This window comes from Corvus kubaryi, unplaced genomic scaffold, assembly GCF_017639235.1.
Source record: "Corvus kubaryi isolate FWS band 111438036 unplaced genomic scaffold, C.kubaryi_AGA036_p1.0 66, whole genome shotgun sequence".
Taxonomy (NCBI): domain Eukaryota; kingdom Metazoa; phylum Chordata; class Aves; order Passeriformes; family Corvidae; genus Corvus; species Corvus kubaryi.
Genome location: NW_024582054.1, coordinates 1,005,906 through 1,026,375, shown reverse-complemented (window position 1 = coordinate 1,026,375; position 20,470 = coordinate 1,005,906). Strand labels below are relative to the sequence as shown.

The 20,470-nt window shown below is 35.2% G+C and overlaps 1 protein-coding gene across 2 annotated transcripts in view; it reads left to right on the top strand.

The window, feature by feature from the left end:
* TTBK2 (tau tubulin kinase 2) overlaps positions 1 to 20,470 on the top strand; it is an 85,317-nt gene that overhangs the window by 38,506 nt on the left and 26,341 nt on the right. For both annotated transcript variants that reach the window (XM_042048115.1, XM_042048114.1), the window contains exons 7-12: positions 11,380 to 11,445; positions 11,998 to 12,090; positions 13,056 to 13,181; positions 16,117 to 16,274; positions 17,871 to 18,087; positions 19,134 to 19,345. In XM_042048115.1, the coding sequence (XP_041904049.1) occupies positions 11,380 to 11,445; positions 11,998 to 12,090; positions 13,056 to 13,181; positions 16,117 to 16,274; positions 17,871 to 18,087; positions 19,134 to 19,345 (872 nt within the window). The remainder of the gene's footprint in view (positions 1 to 11,379; positions 11,446 to 11,997; positions 12,091 to 13,055; positions 13,182 to 16,116; positions 16,275 to 17,870; positions 18,088 to 19,133; positions 19,346 to 20,470) is intronic.

Genomic DNA, 20,470 nt, shown 5'->3' with positions numbered 1-20,470 from the left:
TAAAAGAAAGAAGGATGAAACACAGGCAAGCAAATAAATTGTTGGAGAGAGGAAGCCAATAAATGAATTAATAGTGTAGATAAGAGTTGATTACTACAAAGCAGGATAATTAGAATTTAATTGTGGAGATACTCTTAATCATCAAGCAAATGCATTTAGCAGGATGCAAATTTAGTGTATTTATATAGTATAAATTTTAGTATATTCATAGTCTGCTGTTTATTGTGTTTTGAAGATGTAGTACCTACCATTTTGTTTGCTATTGTCTTAGAGAGAGCTGAAGTAAGTACTATCATCTTTTTGCTTTCTAATTGAGACAAAGAATATATGATTCTTTTTGAATGTAAACCTAACTTCATACAGCCATCGAATTTCCATGTCTCTGTTTACATGGTGAAAATGGAAAGTGAAGGTGTCAGCTGTGGTACAGAAATAGAAAACCTTGAGGGACAAAATGCGAAGGACATTTGCATTTTTAACATCATCAGAACTGCAGCCGGCTCTTAGGCAGTTTTCATCACTCCTGTTTTAAAGTGAACCTTAACCCCTTAACCACAACTGTTTTTTGAGGTACTATTAAATTTAACACAAAGAAAGCAGGAAAAAAAAAAAAGACACTAGTTTGTGCTGTTAAGAAGATTAACCTTTAAAAAAGAATTTTAGGTCATAATTCTTTAAAAATCCATAAATTCAACCACCATATATTATCACAGGCCTGAGTTTTGTGGTCTTTTATTTATGTGGATTGGAAATTATAAATAACTGAATTATATTTGTTTTACAGAGAGGATAACATGTATGCAAGCTGAGGTGACAAAGCTAGGGAGTAACAGAATTAAAAAACTATCCATAAGAAGGTGGCATTTAGATAAAACCTTTTTATCTAAAACATCAGTGTTTTTCTACTCAGTATACAGGTCTCATTGACTGGCAGCCTAAAGAATTGTTCAGATTAACAGCCAGTCCCCTGAATCTGATGATTTGGACTCAGTAAAGATAACTGAAGGAGAAAATTCCTTTTTCCCCAATATGGTACTTAGTTTGGAATGTGGGATTACTTTATTGAGAGTATCCTGACTAGTGGGTTGAAATGTATTCAGAGGAGACTGTTTGGTTTGTGGAATTGTTGTATTTTTCATAAATAAGGCTTTTTAGGTCAAGGGGAGAGCTACCCTATGACTGCATTCCCCCATCTCCCCACCTTTCTCCTGCTCTTCCCAGTGACTAGATTTTAGGTCATTCTTCGGTGGTTATTTAAACAAAACGAAGAGCTTCGTCACAGTTCTCACCATTATAAGTCTTTTTAGCATGACCTTAATTTTGAGTGTCTAAATTTTCCTGTATTTATTTGAAAACAAGTAAAAAAAAAAAAATCAAAATTTTGTTCTTTTAACATAAAGGAGGTTTAAAGTATTTTACGGTATTTACTTACTCTGAATATTAACAAAAGTATTCAAATCCAAAGGCAACAGAGTATCCACCAAAATTTTCTGAGGCATTACTCGTGCTCTTTATTGGTGACCTGTCAGTAACAAAAATTGTCTTTGACTTCTGCTAAAGCAGAAGATAACACCAGCTGCTGTAAAGTCTGACCCTTAGAAAAATGCAGTGAAAGCAATTGTGAATGCAAATGTCTAGATTTTTTATTGTCTAGAGAAGCAGTTACAAATTGGTTCACATCAAACAATGCACATATTATTCTATTCAGGTGTTTCTGTACAAATCAGCTAAGTGCTGCTTGCCTTTCTTCAGTGCCCTCAGGTTCTGAGGATTTTCCAGCAAATGAGGTTTTATCTTCAAGTTTCACTTTAGGGTACAGGTGGAGTCCTAAAAATGTAGTTTATGAAGCTGAGTTCTTAAAAAAAACCCCAAACACCAAACCAGAAGAAATAACAACCAATAAAAGGATGAAACATCAACCCCCTCCAAACAAACAAATAAGCAAGCCAAAACAATCCTGCATAGAATGCTTCACAAAAATATGTTGGTAGATAACAAAGCAGAGTATTATATCCATTTTGAAAGCTTTGGAAATCTATTGTACTTCAGTTACATACAGGGACAGAAGGTATAAATTTCTTGAATGCTCATATTTTCATTTGGTTCTTGTGAAAATTTGGTAATGGTTATGCATTTGAATTGCATGGTGTTTCTTTCTGTTAATGGTCTGGATTATCTAGATTGCTGAGGAAGTCTAGAGAATACTTCCACGTTGTTCTGTCTTACCTCCTGTCGTCTTGGCGGAAGATTTGCAGATTGTTAATTTCTGTATTTGGAAGAGAACATTGTTTTTATGGTACTGAAATAGTGGAAACTATAGCCATTAAATGCTTTTTATGATGGGGAAAAGGAGTGGGATTGTTTTAATAACTAAAGGAGCAATGGTGAAGCTACACTCTTGTAAACCAAATGGTCACTGCAAGTCTTTTGTCTTCTTTGAAGGCTGTTTGATCTCATGGACGCTTAAAGATGGATTGCTTATATGTGTTTCTCAATCTTCTTTTCAAGTAAATGCTATAATAGCGAACATTAATACAACTTTAAGAAATAAGACTCAGAAGTGGTCCATGGATAGTACTGACTAAAACTGGTGCAGTTTTTTTTTGTTTGCCCCAGTGCCCCAGGTGATTTAGAATTTGTGCTGGTAACTACTGAGTAATCCCTTGACTGTGTGAATGTATTACAAATAAGAGTCTGTATACTGAAAGTTGTTCAAGAATAGTTACTGAACATTGCATTCAGAATAAAATCTGGATTAAAATGAGACCACCCATTAAGTTTAAATGATTGGCAGCGCTTCAGTCAACTCCAGAAAATTGTGCAAGGATCTGGTTTTGGTTTTAGTTAAAGAGCAGTAAGATACATTGTTTTTTCAGCAGTTCCTTGACACACCTCTGTTTTGAGTGACACAGATTAAAGCGAAGTCCAAGGACAACTAGGACATGTTTATGAGTACAGTATTAAATGGATTTAATGGAAAATAAATAGTACAAGGGAGTTCCAGGGAGCTGTTTGAATTTTTAGGGCACTGTATCATGCATGTAATAAATAGTTGGCTAAAATACATTAACATAAACAGATCTCTCTTCCATACCTGACTAAAACTGTTGAAAGCCCTGTGCTGCAGGGTAATGGTCCATGTCATTTTGGTAAATGTACTGTTCAGTCACTCTTTCATTCTGTTGAGAAGCATTTTGTTGCTGGCATTTACCTTATGCTATCTCTTCTCAGTAATGTCCTCTCTCAATCCTGAACAGTACATTACAGAGGGATGTGATTAGCTGAGGATTCCATGTGTGCACCTAAACAAGGACTATAGTATTTATTTTCCCTCTTGAAATATTTTTCATTTTCCTCAGAGTTCTTTTCCAACCTAAATGGATTCTATGGTTATATGATGGAGGAAGAAAAATATATGTTAATAAGTTTCTGTGTAATAGTCCTCTGAGGCTTTTCCACATTGGTATACTTCAGGGCAGACTTTTTATAAGTTGTCTCTTAAAGTGAATACATCATTAGCTTGCAACATAATGGTTCGGAGCAAGGAAGTGATAAAAAGTCACTTTTCCTCCTCAGCAATTGCATGGAAGTTATGCACAGTGTATTGGACACCTCTGCACCAATGCTTACAAAGCAGAGACTTGTATGTGCCAAAATGTGGCATTAGAAGTTTCCAGGATCAGGCGTCTGTAACTGGGCAATCCTAAAATAATTATTTTTTTTTAAATTAGTTTCTTCATTCTTTGTCCAACAAAGACAGAAAGTAATGAGAAGAAGCACTGAACACATAGAATTGTACAATGGTTTGGATTGGAAGGGTTCTTAAAGATTGCCTAGCTCCCACTCCCTTACCTAGACCAGGTTGCTCAAGGCCATATCCAACCTGGGCTTGAACGCTTCCGGTGATGGGGCATCTGCAGCCTCTCTGGACAGCCTGTTCCAGTGCCTCACCACCTTGTGAGTAAATAATTTGTTCCTAACAAAGCTAAACTATGTCCAATTTTTCATTGTTACCAGCTTTCTGCAGACATAGGACAGGTATCTTAACCATGTATTTTGAGACCAGCCTTCTTAACAGCTGCCTCTCTCTGCTTCTCTTCAGCACTTTCATGTGAAGATGCTACAGCTGGGACTGTAAAGCATTAAAAATAAGTAACAGACTTGTACTGAACTCTCTATAAATCAGCAGAAAGGCATAGAATGAACAAGAAATCATAAGCACACAAATATTTTTAAATTTTAGTGTGTACATCTTTGAATTTATCTGAACAATGTTGTCACATTGATTGTGTGTTTTACAATTAGCAAAATCAGTTCTGCTATTATGACACAAATAACTGTAAAATAAAAAGCAATAGACATATATGTGATATAATTCAGCTGCCAAATAGAATGCAGTAAGCTCCTGAAAACAGAGTTGAAAACTATCTTCTGTATTTTCTTTGTTTCAAAAATAAATATTTTTATTAATAAATAAATAATAAAAATAAATATTACATTTTAAAAATATATAATGATTCAAAACTAGTCTGGGAAGAGAGAACTGGAGTATTTTTTTCTAATCTGACTCTCTCTTCCTGTGATAGTCCACTTCTGCCTTTCCATGTCTATTAAATTAAATTTTGTACATTTTGCTACTGTAGAAAAAGAAGTTTTCTAAGGAACAAAGATTTTTAAACCATATTTTCAGCTTTTCTTAACTAAATCTGCATCGGTTAGACTACACTGCATATACTTTTGGAAGTAGCTGAGGTTTGCAAGATTTCCTTCGAAATTCTAAGCATTTGATAGTTAATAGCTTTTTAAAAAATGAACTACTTAAGAAAAAAAGTCTTGTTGCAGTAAATGGAATTCTGTTGAAGAGTCTAAGATGAATTATTACAGCATTATATTTTCTTTATAACTTTTGGTTCTTAGAAGAGAAATTATTGTATAATATCACAGTCATTCAATGCAAGCTGTAAACATATAAAATCATTCTTAAATAGGCTGTATGTACTCCTTAATTTTCTCCCTCATGTCCTCTAAGTTAACAAAGACTGGAGCCTAATTTTTTCTTCCTTTAATACCAGGAGAAATTGTAGAAGGTTTAGATTTTTATGTCAAAGTGTCCTACATGAAAATGGTTATTTGCTGGAGGGACTTAGTCAAGAGCCTTTTGTTTAATTGGTTTATAAGCAGGGTGCCTGAGTTGAAAGAATTATGGCAGTCATTTGAGGTTCCATTTCTGAATTAGTAATGATTTTGTAGGGAGGAGATAGGCGTTGGTTTGGTGAGACATTATTTTTAATAGAGAGATTAAAATAACTATTAGATTGTTAAGTTTCAAAAGTTTCCTCAGTAATGCATAGCTGTGATACACCTGCCAGTGACAGATGTGTGCAGCTGTAATGATACAGCAGTGCTACACCTATTGGTATAACATTAATTATTGTCTACTATAACCTCCTTCAAGGACATGGAGGGAGATTATTTGAGGCACAAGCTTATAGTGTATTTATGTAGCATTTTCAGCATCCACTGAACATGATCCTTCCAAGTTTGGTTGTATTACTGACAAAGAAGTAGTGAAGGAAATCAGTGTTACAGAGACAGACAGCTAGTGTCTCATGTGTGACAGTACAAGGTAAAAAAGGCAGGTGGTGAGTTAATGCAAAAGATGAAAAAAAGAGCGTTATCAGTTGACTTTGTGACAAAAGTAGAATGGATATATGAATTTCATGTGGTGTGACATTGTTTTGTAACATCTCAATGGAATAATCCTGCAATTAAATAATTAAATAAAAAAATTAAGAAAATCGCGTGTGGTTATATTTGAGAGAAAGGTTCTTTATGACCTGGAGTTTGGAGGTTTTGGGTGAAAAATAAAACCAAATACATGATATCCTGCCTGAAGAAACAGCTTGATAAATAGTTGAGACATGAAAAATGATAATGATAGAATACTTTGTAAGGGTATATTGTTTTTTTTTTCTCCTTTCCTGTTGCGTGCAGAACACTGGTATCATATTCAAACAATCATTAAACAATTTAACTTAGAAATTTAAATTAGACATTCTGAAGTGTGCTCTGTGGCTGTTCTATATTTTGATTCAGCAGTTCCTTTATTTTCTGTAGAACTTATAGATGCTCAGGGAATGAGCTGTAACAGCCTTAAAAAAAAAAAGAAGAAATAATTTTTCTAGTGAGATTTGATCTTATTTTTTGAAACAAATTAGTCTATGAATGGTGAAACTTACAGTCTTTCTATTGTTTTGTGTACTGTTTCCCTTATGCCCTCCAAATTTCTTAGTATTTTCAGCTTCATACTGCACCCTACCTTTCTGATCATTACCTGGTTGCACTTTTGGGACTTTGCATGTATTTACATGCCATCTAAAATTAATGCTGGTTGACCAACTGGTTGGTGTCTCTTAAGATGGATGTGAGCCATTTTAATTGAATTTTAACTATCTGTCTCTGTGTCAGTGTACTAATTTGGGTTCTGTTTTAATCACCAATTTTCATTAAACTTGCAGGAACTGAAAAATCTGTGAGAGCTGTCCTATTTGTTTGAAATTAAAAGCTATTGTGGTGGAAAGACAGATGGTTTGGTCTAGTAAAATTTGTTTCCTGGTGAAAATAGAAGCAAATGAAAATCAAACTGGAAACTTTGGTTTCCAGTTCTTTCTGAGCTATGGGCTAAATTCCCTGCTGAGTTATGAAAAAATATTTTGAGTAGTTTAAAAGTAGGAAAATGTGTTATTTTATTGCTGTGGTTTAACCTCAGCTGGCAACCAAGTACCACAGAGCCTTTTGCTCATTTCCCCCACCCTCCTCCTGCCCCTGTGGGATAGGGAAGAGAATTGGAAAGAAGGTACATTTATGTACATTAGCTTGCTTGAGACTTTTTGCTTTCCATCCATAGTTGAAATAAGCCTGCTACTGAAATAGTCTGCTTCTGGATTTATGCAACTCTTGAATATATGGTATTATCATTATAAATACTAAATAAGATACGTACAAAACATAAAAATGTCTAAAACATAAAAAAACTAAGGTCTCAGTTCTCTAGTCTTCTAAGTGCAGAACAACTGTAAAATTTTACCTTACAGTGATAAATAAAACAATATTCTGTTCTGTGGGGAAATTCTCTTGCCAGAGCATAGCTGGTTCATATAGACAGTGTTCCTCTTAAAGTAATCTCTGCTTCAGCTCCTGGAATAAGAGGAAGAAGAAAGATTGCACGGGGCAAAGCAAACATACACATGACAGACTTACCCTGTGTCATTTTTCACTGCAGTAAGTTCAGGTTTGTGACAGACAGTAGTAGGTTGTTACCCTCTTCAGCCCACCAGATGTTTTGTCTGTTCATAAATCAGTTTTGGAATGATTGTAGTCTTTAGCTAGTGTGTCACATTGGCTGACTACTCCAGATTGAAAACTGAGTAGCTCAGGAGTTGTTTTGTGTATCAAATACTGCTGTCTTAGAGATGGTGTTGCTCTTTATAGCACATGCAGTAGGTGATAAATTTTCATTTTTCACCATGTCTGTTAGAACTCACAATAGCAAAATTTAATTATATTGTTAGTTTTAATTTACCTTGTTACTCAGCTTCTGCTAGGTAGCATAGGATCAGACAGCTGCAGTCAATTTCTGGAAATCACGTTTGTAGATCTGAGTCCAAGTAATGTGTCATACTGACAGCTAGTAGGAGATGGGTTGATAAAGAGTTCTAAGTGCAAGTACTCAGTTATTAGTGTCTGATGTGGATTTTAAGATAAAGCTGAAAGTGTGGGTTTGAAGAGCTGTATATGCAGTGAAAATCCATGAGATCTAGAATATATTGTAATGGCAATTGTATTTCAACTGCTTGATCTTTCCTTACCCAGGAGATCCCTGAAATTTTCATTGATTGTAAACTGGTGCTAGCACATATGCTAGGCATTACATTAGACTGCAAACCCTGTATCTTCAAAAAGAAGAGGATAGCAATGTGAAATGTTGAAGCTATGGAAAAAAGGTTTTAAAGGATTGGAACTGTGTATAATTCCAATCATGGAAATGTATTTCTGGTGGGATTAGAAGTAGGAAATTGACTTTCTCATGGGAAAAGATAAGAAAGGAGAATTCTACTTTTAGCAAAGGAAAAGAGGGGTAATATAGGTGGCCATCCCCTATGGCTTTTGAACTCTAGTCCCGAGGCAGCACTGCTGACTTCCTAGTGCAAAACCTAGACACTTAAGGATACTCAGTTGTTGCCTGATTGATAAGGAGCACCATAGCGTGTGTGTCAGATATAATGTAAAGAACCAGTATTGATTTGTTTTTTCATGTTGATTTTCTAGTTTCCATGACTGCAGTAATAAGTTAACTTTTTGCTCTGCAATGTTGCCCAGAGCAATAAACCCAGAGCATTTATCTGGAGACACTGAACTGAGCTAAGGAGAGTGATTTGCCTTCTCCACAGCCACTCCACAAAAGCAACATTCGTAGACAGGTTTGTACGCATAATGTCTCCCAGGAATCTGAAAGGTGTGTGCTTAGTGGAAATAGTTCACTTTGCTAGGAACTGCTAATTTCCTGCATGTAGTTTATCTGAGACATTGTCACGTGTTTCCAGGGCAGGGGCAACCCCAAAGAAGACTGATGTTACATTAAAAAAGTACCTTTACAAATAGAAAGATTCATTGCAGTCACTGGATCTGCTGAATTCATCTGCATGTATCTTCAAAATATTTTTTTTAACTTAAACTTGAAGGATTTAGTGACAGTAATCAAAACAGAGATAATATTGACTTCCAGATAACTGCCTGAGCTAATTATATTAGAAAAACTTTTTAATGTAAACTTAACAAAACAAGGTACAGTTTTGTAGAAGATTTGCAAAGTGTGTTTCGGAGGTCTCCAGAAACAAATGAAGATGATCAGTAATAGCAGAGGAGGATTTTTATTTGATTTTTATATGCAGTGAATCACTAATGAAGTTGCTATTATTTCCTGTAGTATTTTCTTTTGCTACATGAGATGTTGTGAGATGCATGAACAGTTCTGAAACAGTTTTAGAAGTTATGCAAATGCTCAGAAGTCTGTAAGTTCTATTCTGAATTGGGCCAACTTGATTTGACCTACAGAGCATCACTCATGTTAAGAGAGACAGGGTAGAATTATTTTATTATTGTTGTGTAGCATTGTAATACCATTATTGAATAGTGACCAGCTGCATTACTAAAAGGTATTTTATTGTATCTTAAAATATAACAGCGTTACATATGCTTTTAATTCAGATTATAGAAACTATACTTTAAGGCAAGAGACAGTAAAAGGCTTTAGATGTCCTTGCTGGAATAAAGAATTCAGAATTCACTTTGTGATAAGCTCATAGATAGAAACAATATTCATTCCTCTTTTTTTTTTTTTCCCCTTTATTTTTTCTTTTTCCTTCCTATCCAGGTGATTCTCAGATAATTGAAATGATGTTAGGGCAAGTAAGGATGGCTGTGATTTGAACATTCAAAAGCATTTGAATTGGTACACAATGAAATTCCTCATATGGACATTTGTTCCCCTGGACAGAAGTGAAATAGGTCACATTTTTAGTTTTTGTAGACTGAATGGGATAATTTAGTTTTCCTATGACATTTCTTAGTCTTTTTCTCTTACTTTGTCCAGCAACTGAAGCATTTCTGTCCTAGTTATCAAGTAGAAATTGAAGTGGTGATGCTAGAAATGAAAGTGGCATTTCATCCTACGTTTCATGTTTTCCATTATTCTCAGAAGAACAGAAATATTTAACTTAGTAAAACTGAATATAGTCCTTCCTTTTTAACATTCATGCCAGAGGCAAAAGACAGCAAACATTTGGTTTCATCTTCTGAAGCTATATGCTCTTGAGATTTACGTAATTTGTATTTTCAACTGTTTTAAAGTTAAGCTCTCAGTGCCCTCCTGAAAAAGTACTGTTCATTAAACTACGTATTTTTTGAAATTCATCTGTATTCTGGTTGTCTTGGCAGTGGTACTATATTATTCTTAGTTGGATGGTTTACCAACCTGCAGAACTACTAAGGAGATTTAAGTGCTTTTTCTGAAAAATTGCTTCTCCTGAAATTTACCAGTTCCAAAGTATTTTGAGCTATTCTTTTTCTAGTTGCGTGGTACTGTGAAATTTCTGCAACTACAGTGTTATGTTTCATTTCAGGGTAATGTTCAGTGTGGAATATGATATACTTATAAAATTAAAGATAGGCAGACAGACAGTTGAGTCTGTCCTGCCTGAACATGAAATATGTTCCGAGCACCTCTTAAGCTGAATGATGACATGAAAAACCTAAGATTTATGGAATATCATCTGAACCTCTTCATGTTAAGAACATCCTAGAAGATACTCTCTGCCTTAACTATCACTGGTTCAGTTCTCACTGTACTACTCTAGCAGACATTGATTATATGGGCTGTTGAATCCTTTTTTTAAAGTCGTTGCTGCATAATCCTGCTGGATTCAATTGGTAGATTTATTGACGGTAATGGCAGCTCCTGATTTATTTAAATGATAGCTCTGTATAGCATCTATTGGTAGATAAGAAAAAATTATACACATATATATATACAGGTACAGAGAGATGGAAGTGTTTTATCTTAATAAGGCAATAATTATGTGTTGTGGGTATCTTTGTGTGTATATCAAGGCAGACTTTTCGATGTATTGCGGAAATTTTTTTTAAATCTTAAGAATTGTCATGAGTCTTGGGCGAACAGACAGATCACCAATACCTCTCTAAGTACAAGTCAGAGGTGAGGTAGATAATTCAAGCATCTTATGTTCATTGTTAGAGGAAACAGAAAGAATTATTGATTTGGAAGGTAAGACTGCATAAAAGACAGTGAATTTAGCAGTCCTGGCAGTTTTGTCTATATAGAATGATTAATTAAGGGGGTAGCATGGATTGGATATTTCTCTTAGACAAAGTAATAATATCGCAGTTTGATATTTAAAAAAAAAATTAAATATCTAGTAATTATGACTGTCATCAATGATATAATTCTTTCTATAATATTTTTATCTGAAGAAAAGAAAGATGGGAAAATGTATTCTCTGATTATAAAACATCAGTTGACTTATGATCATAAAATACCCATCAGGGAAGAAATGCTGGTTTTCAGAAACTGGGAAAGAAAGAAGTATTTTAAATCGGTGTCTCTAGTGCAGCCTTTGCTATTTATTGGTCAGCCAAATATTGCCCACTTGGATTACCACTGAGAACTTGTAGAAGCACAGTAAACTGAAATAAAAGTCTCTAATGAGGTATGTTGTGGCTCTGTACTCACTTTGTAGACGCCAAGTTAAGTAGTCAGGGGGTTTGTTTCTGACAATGAGAATCTTTTCTATTCCTTGACAGCCACGAGCTGTTGCTGGTTTTCGAGGAACGGTACGATATGCATCAATCAATGCTCATAGAAACAGAGTGAGTATCATCATTTGTATCATACCCATCTCAAGTAGCAGAAAGCAGTCAGTAATGCAGTTACTATTCATTTCCTTTTTTGTATTCTTATCTGTGCATTTGTTATGTAGAAATTAATAGTTATAAATTTTGTGAAAGAATAATGTAATTTACAGTAGTTGAGGATAAAAGTGTTCTTGTACAAATAATAGTGATTTTAATACTTATCTTTGGTGTTCAATTTTACTGCAAGTTAAAAAAGTGAAGCTGCTGAGTTTTGTGAGGTCCGTAATGTCCAATATGTTGTCATAATGTCATACACTAAAGAAATCCGAATAAACAGAGATTTGCAATGTTACTTTAACACGCTTCAACTTCTATTTCCCTCTGTCTTCTGTGGAAATTTACTTGTATGTTTCTCCTTAAAATAGCCACAGGATTTAATTAACTTTTTTTGCAGCATAGGTTATACTAAATTTTATATAATAATTTAAGTCTTGAGCAGTAAAGAACTTATCTCCCCATTTGTTTAGGTATTTGTAATATGCTTTAGAATAATATTTCCTTTTACAGGAAATGGGTCGGCATGATGACCTCTGGTCTCTCTTCTACATGTTGGTGGAATTTGTGGTTGGGCAACTGCCTTGGAGAAAAATAAAAGATAAGGTAAACCTAGGGGTGAAACCAAAGAGCATGAGGGAGATTTCCTTCTGGATTCCAGGGAAATGCTGTGATAAAGATTCTACTTAGAATCATTGGCTCATTACTTTCAACATTATGTTTTCTACTGTTTTCTAGTGTTAGTTCTTGTGGCTAGTATCATGGTATAAAAAGCAATCAGATTTTACTAACTGTTCTAGGCAGAAAGTAGTAAAGGGCAGAAGTTAAGTGTATATTTACCACTTACTTCATTATTCCTGTTTTCACTTGAGTACCTTATTTCACCTATCAAATGCTTAAAATTTCTAATCTGTTTTGATTATTTGTGAAATAGGCATTTCTTATTTGCGGGTGAACAAAAGTGGTTTAGGCAATATGCAGTAGTGTCTTTAGTCATATGTCGTAGGTGCAGTATGCAAAGAAACAATATCTAATCGGCCTGTTATTACTTCTTCCATCTTCTTTTGAAATTATACTGAAACCAGCTTACTCTCTGGTGTGGTTTATGTATGGTTATGGAGATGACAGTGTGGTGTATAGGTAACATCTCCTTTTTGGGTTTGGTTTACACATCTTACGTGACTGAATGTACACCAAAAAGTGACTGAATTTCACATGATGCAGCAGGACATCTAAATCTTTAAAACATACTATTAGGAAGGGTTGGAGTGCTTAGTGACAGCTCTTTGTATCAGTCAGCATTCAAACACAAACAACACAAACACAGTAGAAAATGAAATGGCTTTTCATATTGAATTTGAAGTTTTTACATTATTTTCCCAGTGTATTGAGGCCAATGACAGAGTGTCTTATCTTGCTATCTGGTGTAGAATGGCCTTTCTCAGTACCATTCAGTGTAGTGTAGTGACCTGTCTCTCTGGCTAGTAGTGTATTGAATGGCTGTAACAGACAATGAGAGTATGTTGTAACAGCGAATGAGGGTGTGGTAATGTTTTTTGTGTTACTTCTAGGAGCAAGTGGGCTCCATTAAAGAAAGATATGAACACAGACTTATGTTGAAACATCTTCCTCAAGAATTCAATGTCTTTCTGGATCACATTTCTAATTTGGATTACTTTACAAAGCCTGATTACCAGGTAAACACTTGTACTATTTTGTCTTTCTGTTTTATAAAGAAGAGAATTTTATGCTGTTTCGTCTTCAATTTACTTTGATTTCATTGTGTAATCTTGGTAGTTATTATGGTTTTGCCACCACAAAGTTAATTTAATGACCATTTATTGCCACAGAAACTTTGTGGTTCAAACATGTAATTTTTTTCCATTCGGCATGTGTAAGGCTGTTAAGTTTCTAAAAACAATTGACAGCTGCTTTTCAGACAGTATTCTGTTAGGATTGGGAGTTGTCCTACTGTCATAGCCTCTAGTAGGTGCTCTGTAAGTTAATTGATCAGATTGTTCTCTCAGTGATTGTCATTCTGGCAGTTTTCCAAAATCTGGAACTCAGCACCTACAGCTAGAGCACAACATGCACTCATGGTGTATTTTCAAGACTGAAGTATTGCATACAGAGATCACAGAAATCTAGTCATTGCTCTTTGTTTAAGAGAGTATTGCCTGCTGAAATGGGCACCCTCTGCTCACTGATAAAGTGGCATGTGCTGAGAGGATATGCTGTAGAATGTGTCTTAACTCACTCAGTGTTGACCTATGATTAAACAATAAATAAAGATAGAACTATTTTCCAGTTTGTGGAAAGCAGCAGAGGAATGCTTGGGAAAAACAGAGAGGGAAAGACTTGAGAGTTTTTTGAGTCTCACACACCCAGAAGTTGAACCGATCGAATAGCGCACCATGACAAGCTGTCCCTGTGTGCCTTCCTTGTGGCTCCCAGAAACACACATTCCTGTCAGCTTCCCACCTGCAGTACCTATCTGCCTCCTGTGCCTTTCTTCAACTTCCTAACTCAGTGAAATCACTGAAGGAATGGTTTTCTGTTGGTGTTCAAGTGTATTTGGTTCAACTGAATAAATAAACCTGACTAATTCCGGAATTGTAACTTTGATAAGAGCTTTGCTTGGTAAGATTAACAAGAAATAAAGATATATAAGAATTGAAATCAGAACTGAAAATCTCAAGGAATAACTGATTTCCTGTAAGTGGATTTCTCTAAATATACTGGTATATTATTCTGAACATTTGCAAAATAAATAAATCAATTTTTGTGAAAAAATTTGAATGTTAAAAAACCACTTATTACAAATACAAAAAATGTTCAGTATTCTTGAAAAATAAATACTTTGATTTTTTCTCCCCCCTTTTCTATTACAAATTTCCATGAAATTTATCCTATAGTTTACAATTAAGTGAGGAAAATGTTTTCAATGTTTTGTGTGCCTGGTTATAAAGATGTATCAGATTTTTTTTTTCCTATGGTAAAAAGCACTGTTGTAGAGATTTTGATGTTGCATAGAAAAACCTTGGTTATAGACTGGTAAATATGTTTTACATTATATAGGCTGAATGATAAAGCATATAGACAGTCATATTTTTGCAAATCCTTTTTGTGTTCTATTTGTATCTAACACAGCACATGCACTCAGTGATTAACGCAATACAAGGACAGAGTTCTTCCATGACAGAAACAGCCCAGTACTTTACAGTCCTGTGGCTGGTCATGGAACATTTGCAGTTGTGTAGCTGCAGCCTGAGCCTTACAAGACAGTCTTGCTCACGTGCTTTAGACCAGAGCAGAGTGGTTTTATTTAGAGTGGTGAGAACGTTCTTTTAAACTCTGGTCTCTCTTAACTTGTGTTTGCAGTGGTGCTGTTCCTACCTACTGTATGTATCATTCTATGTATTTATGTGTGGGCACTGAACAAGAATGTATGTACCTCCCTGGTTGACATCCCTGCTTTGGAGAGTTTATAGTCTAAAAAGTTCATGACCTAGGCCAAGAAGCCACATTTGATTTGGCAATGTCAGATGTTTATTTTGTTCAGGTATTTGTGCATAAGTTGCCTCAGCTTCCTGACATCCTTAAGCATTTGAGTTTGTATTTGCCTTATAGAAGAAATTGATGAAAATATTTAAAGGAGAATGACCTTAAAAATTACTTCAGAGACACTGCTTAAGGGTTACAGGAAGAGAAGAAAAAACCAGAGTACATAAGAGACAGAGTGAACTATGACTTTGTGCTGTTCTGTAGGGTTACAGAAATGACTGGGACAGGTGGCACATGGAAGGTTCTTGAGAGTAAAGATTAAATGTGTGAGACCACTCTATACAAGAGAAATGATCCAAACTTCCCATCTATTTTAAGTTGCCAAAGGGTATGCCAAAGGAGAAGGTTGAAAAATTTTCAGCATCCTGGATTGGAAAACAGGATGAAACCTAGATTTAGCTTTTAGTGGGAAAAAAAAATAGAAATGTTACAGAGTAAGAGAATAATATAGACACAGCCTTCCCATCAGTAACTAGAATGAGACAAAGTTTAATTCACAGAGAGAGGAAAGTAGATGCCATTTGTTTCTCTGCCATGGACACCAGTTTTCTAAATGCTTTTTCATATCATAAAATGAGGATTGAAAACTTAGACATTTGTGTAGTTTAAATGTCAGCATTATATGAAGTAAATGATATGTGGTTCTTAATGACAAAAATGTATGAATTAGCAGATCAGTAGCCTTTCCTACATCTCATTCATTTCCTTGGTTTCATGGTGTTACCAAATACATTTTTTTCTCTGCCTGTTCTGGAGCCATTGTATGGTATTCTGCAGCAATGTAGTTATGCTTCTGTGTGTGTGTGTGTGTGTGTATTTCTGTGTTTTTGTAAAAGTCTATGGTGTATCTTTGCCTCATGCCTGATAAAAACAACAGATGTGGATTTTTTTTCCTGTTTTAATAAAATGAAATTTTGTATATCTTGACTTCAAAATCTTGAAAAATGAGAAGTGTTTCATATAAAAAGCTGTCTTTTTTTAATGTTGTCAGTATTACAGGGGATGCTTCGTAATTGCTTGGTCTCTTAGACAAAAATGAACCTTATTAATTTTTTTCTTTATTTTTAGCTTCTTATGTCTGTGTTTGACAACAGCATGAAAACATTTGGGGTTATTGAAAGCGACCCTTTTGACTGGGAGAAGAGTGGAACTGATGGCTCTCTGACAACAACAACAACTTCAACCACCCCTCAGTTGCACACTCGTCTTACGCCGGCTGCAATTGGGTATGCACGGTGTGGTCTCTACAATGGCAGCTACAGAGGGGCTTCCTACCAAAGGGAAATTATCTCCATAATTCAGTTTTTTTCTGCAGGATTTTGAATGCATAGAGGAAGGGAAGTTTGGGAGCATTTGAAGTATTTCCCTTTTTAGGGTTCCAGTTCATACTATCCTGAAAGATCAGCACTGCAGTTCTAAAATGATAGCAATAAAAATAGTACTCCAGGAAATTGCATGTAAATTTGCTCATCCATCCTTTGCTAAATCATATTTTGTGAAACTAAATAATGTATCCTGAGTTTAAGTGCCTGGAAATTTAACTGCCTGGAAATAAACCCGTTGTTTTCTGTAAGCTTGGAATAAAATTATGGCTGCAATTTCCTTGTAAGTTTGAAAAATGGATGGATCTTTATAAGAAATTTGGAAATAGATTTCAGTTGTGTTTCAAATAATATTTAATGTGTTATTTGAGATATGCTGTAATGAAATAAATTGGACAAGATGTGATGTTTAATAAGACCCCTACTCATCTCAGGGGTTTGAAGAATATAAGAGGTGTTGTTTATGGATGAATGTAGGAAGTGTTTATGCGTGAGGAGGAAGACTTTGTGCTTGTTCTAAGCCTTGAATAGATCAGCTTTTAGCTAAAAATTGAAGGAGAATGTTTGGACAGTGTAATGAAGCTGAAAAATGCCAGTATTTAATGTATTAAATTCTCAGTATTTCAAGGTAAGTTTAAAAAAAAAAAAAGTTAAAGTAAATATCATCTGACACCGACTGGTTGTCTTGTATAACTGTTAAGATTGCTCAGGTATATGGTGTGTGCTGTTGGATGCAGTGAAGCAGACAGGGAGTTTGCATATGATTCAGTCCCATTATCCCACTAAGCATCACACTAGAGTTACTGTTAGTCCTGGCTGCAAGTAACAGCTTTGGTAACTGTAAAGGAATGACTTCTGTCTGACTTTCTGAGCATTCAGTTTTTAGGACCAGCAGTGCTTCAGTTTCAGATGTTGAGCTAAGCCTTAGCCCTACATGGCTTCAAGTCAATTGGACTAGAGAACTTCAATTAAAATGTGATGTCTTGTTAGTGTTGTGCTTATGCTTTGATTATCAAGAATGGGAGCAAACTAGCACTTTGATAAGAATAATTATTAAAACATCATTTAGTTTGCTCAGTAATTGTTCTTCTTCTTCTATCAAATTTTCGGGAAACAGAATCTAACTTAGGAAAGTTGCCATTAATTTTTTGAATAGAAGAATACGTATAGAACAGTCAGGAGAGAAGTTGAGCCTGGACATGATCTCTAACAAATTTTCTCAGAAGTGCTTTCAAAAACATTCAGAAACCCAGCATTTATGTGATAGTTTTTATGATTTATATTATTTTGTTATGTACCTAAATTAAATAAACTGTGAAAGCCAGGAAATAGGGGATTCTATATTAAATAATTTCCAAGATTTAGTTTTCTACAGAAACATTATTTTCTTTCTAAGTTTTTGTTTGTTTGTTTCTTTTAAAATAGAAAATAATTTCTGTGAACACATGAGAGTATAGAAATTTTTACTTTTCTGATTTTGTTTTTAAACTACTTTTGTAGAATTGCCAATGCCACTCCTATCCCAGGAGATTTGCTGCGGGAAAACACAGATGAAGTATTCCCTGATGAACAGCTCAGTGATGGAGAAAATGTTATTCCAGTTGGTGTATCACCAGAGAAACTACCTGGATCCCCTGGGCATCAGCGTCCTCAGGAAAAAGATGTTTGGGAAGAAATGGATGCAAACAGAAACAAAATAAAACTGGGGATCTGTAAGGTACTTTCAAATCTGCATTGTGAAGACCATCTTTGAACAGTTTCTTGTCCTCATAGGGTTTGCTTCACTTGGTGGTTTTGTCTCCGTAAGATATTATACCTTTGTACTGATCCAGAGGTTCGTTGGTTGGTCTTTAGAAGAGAATGCTGCTTTATTTTCAAAAGTGATCTGTGAGAATTGGTTCCTATCTGCCTTATTCAAAACCACAGTATTTCACACTTAGACAGATGTAGCCTGTTTCTTGATATAACAGTGTTTTTAACATGAAAATGGATCTAGTACTAAAATGTTCTTTATCTAGGAGAGCTGTCTAGTTTGATGCTGTTACTTGTTATTTGCTAGGAAAAAAAAGTATTGTGGGAAAGAACAAGGCATGGTGCCTGTTTTCAAATGTGCTTATTTGGCTGGTTGGTTTTTTACCGAAGATGGAGAAAGATTGTTCTGGTTTAAAGAAAGGCACTTTCTATTACACCTGTAGAAGCTAAGGATGATCATGACTTCCCAGCCATGTTCATTCCAATCATGTTCAGTTATTATTCTAAATCATGTTCAGTCATTATTAAGACAGAATGCAGTTGCACTAAAACATAGTTTAAAGTCACAGCAATATTTAGTAGATTTAGTGTATAAAAGTGTTATATGCTCTAGAGAATCAAAAAGCCTGGAAGCTAACTTCTCTTTGATAAGAGCACTTGACTGTAAAGCAGACCAAAAATGCTACCAAGTGCCAGGTTTCAGACCATTACTAAAGAAAATTTCAGAGGTGGGTGTGAAATATTAGAGTAAATGTAACTTACTGGGTCTTTGAGACTCCTGTTCTCAGACCTACCCAGAACTAGTATATTACTAGTGTTTTGTCTGTTGTAGGTGTGTGCTGAAGAGCTTATCTAAACTACCTTAACAATAGCATGAACTTAAGGACCGTTCCAAATACAAATTGGCTTTTCACATTCTAAACACTTGGAGGGTCTTCACCATGTAGCACCTTGTCTTCCTCTGTTTTGCCACTCCTAGCGAGTTACATTTTTACTTTACATTTTGCACAGGCTGCCACAGAGGAAGAAAATAGCCATGGACCAGTGAATGGAATACTTAATGCCCCAAGTCTTGGTTCTCCAATTCGAGTTCGCTCAGAGACCACCCAGTTAGACAGAGATGTTCCACTGGTGCGAAAGTTACGTTCCATTCACAGCTTTGAACTGGAGAAGCGTATGACGTTGGAGTCTAAGCCCGACACCGATAAGTTTCTTGAGACCTGGTAAAGAAATTATTTTATTCTTCTGATTAGATCTTTTAAGGATATGTAATTAGGACACGATTATCTTTCCTCTGCTGTGCGAAGAGCAGGAATAGAGCTGTTGAATATGCTTATTCAAGCTAGAGCAAATTATTGTTCATAATATTGCTCAATTAATGAATTTCACTACTTGACAACTTCTTTAGAAAATGATTATTGCTAGAATACAGTTGGAGTCGGACTTCCACACTTGGGAATTTTGTATTTCAAGGCCTAGTAACCCCAGTGTTCATTAACTTTTTCTTCAGTGACATACTCTTGACAGTTAGTACAACTCATCCCAAATAAGAAGGTTGACATCAGGTATTTAATAGAGGTAACATAAGATTAGGGTGTATGACATGAGAAGGGAGGTTTACAAAAAGTGGAGTGAAGAAGTTAGAAATCCACCTGCATGCAGCAGGCTTAGTTATGCCCAAAGATGTTTCACCAACATAAAAAAATGTTGATAGAAGACAGAGATCTTAAAATGGAATTTAAAGGTAGAGAAGAGACAGATGTATGAAAACCAATTCAAACAGTTTGCTTATGTCTAGAAAGAATACAGGGGGAGGAACACAGTGAAATCTGACTGAAAGGCAGAGGCTGAGTGGGGACAGTAGAAGAGGGCTGGGGTGATGACAGTGGCAAAATACTAATAAATACTTCCTAGGGGAGCTTGGAATTTGAATTTGTTTGATGAAGCAAATTATGCAAAGCGTAAGTAAGGAATCAATCAAAACAATAAATAACATTCTTCTTGAAAGCATATAATAAAAAGCGTATAATAACTGCTGCAGGAGACATCTGTTTCTTCTATTCCTCTTTGAGTCTGCTTTGTAACAAATTAAGTACAGTGGACATCTGTGGTAACCTCACTACTGAGTTTTTTTTCTCTCACAATTCTCCCTTCTGGTAATTATATTTACAATACAACATGATACACTACAACTAAAATAAAAAATGTGTATATTTCTAAGACCATCCATCCAATTTTACTTGACATCAGACTTATTTGTCTCAAACTGTGGATCTTTGAACCATTGTAAGTTGTTCTAGAATGACAACAAATTTTTATATAAATCTAGTTTTCTTCTACTGAAAGCA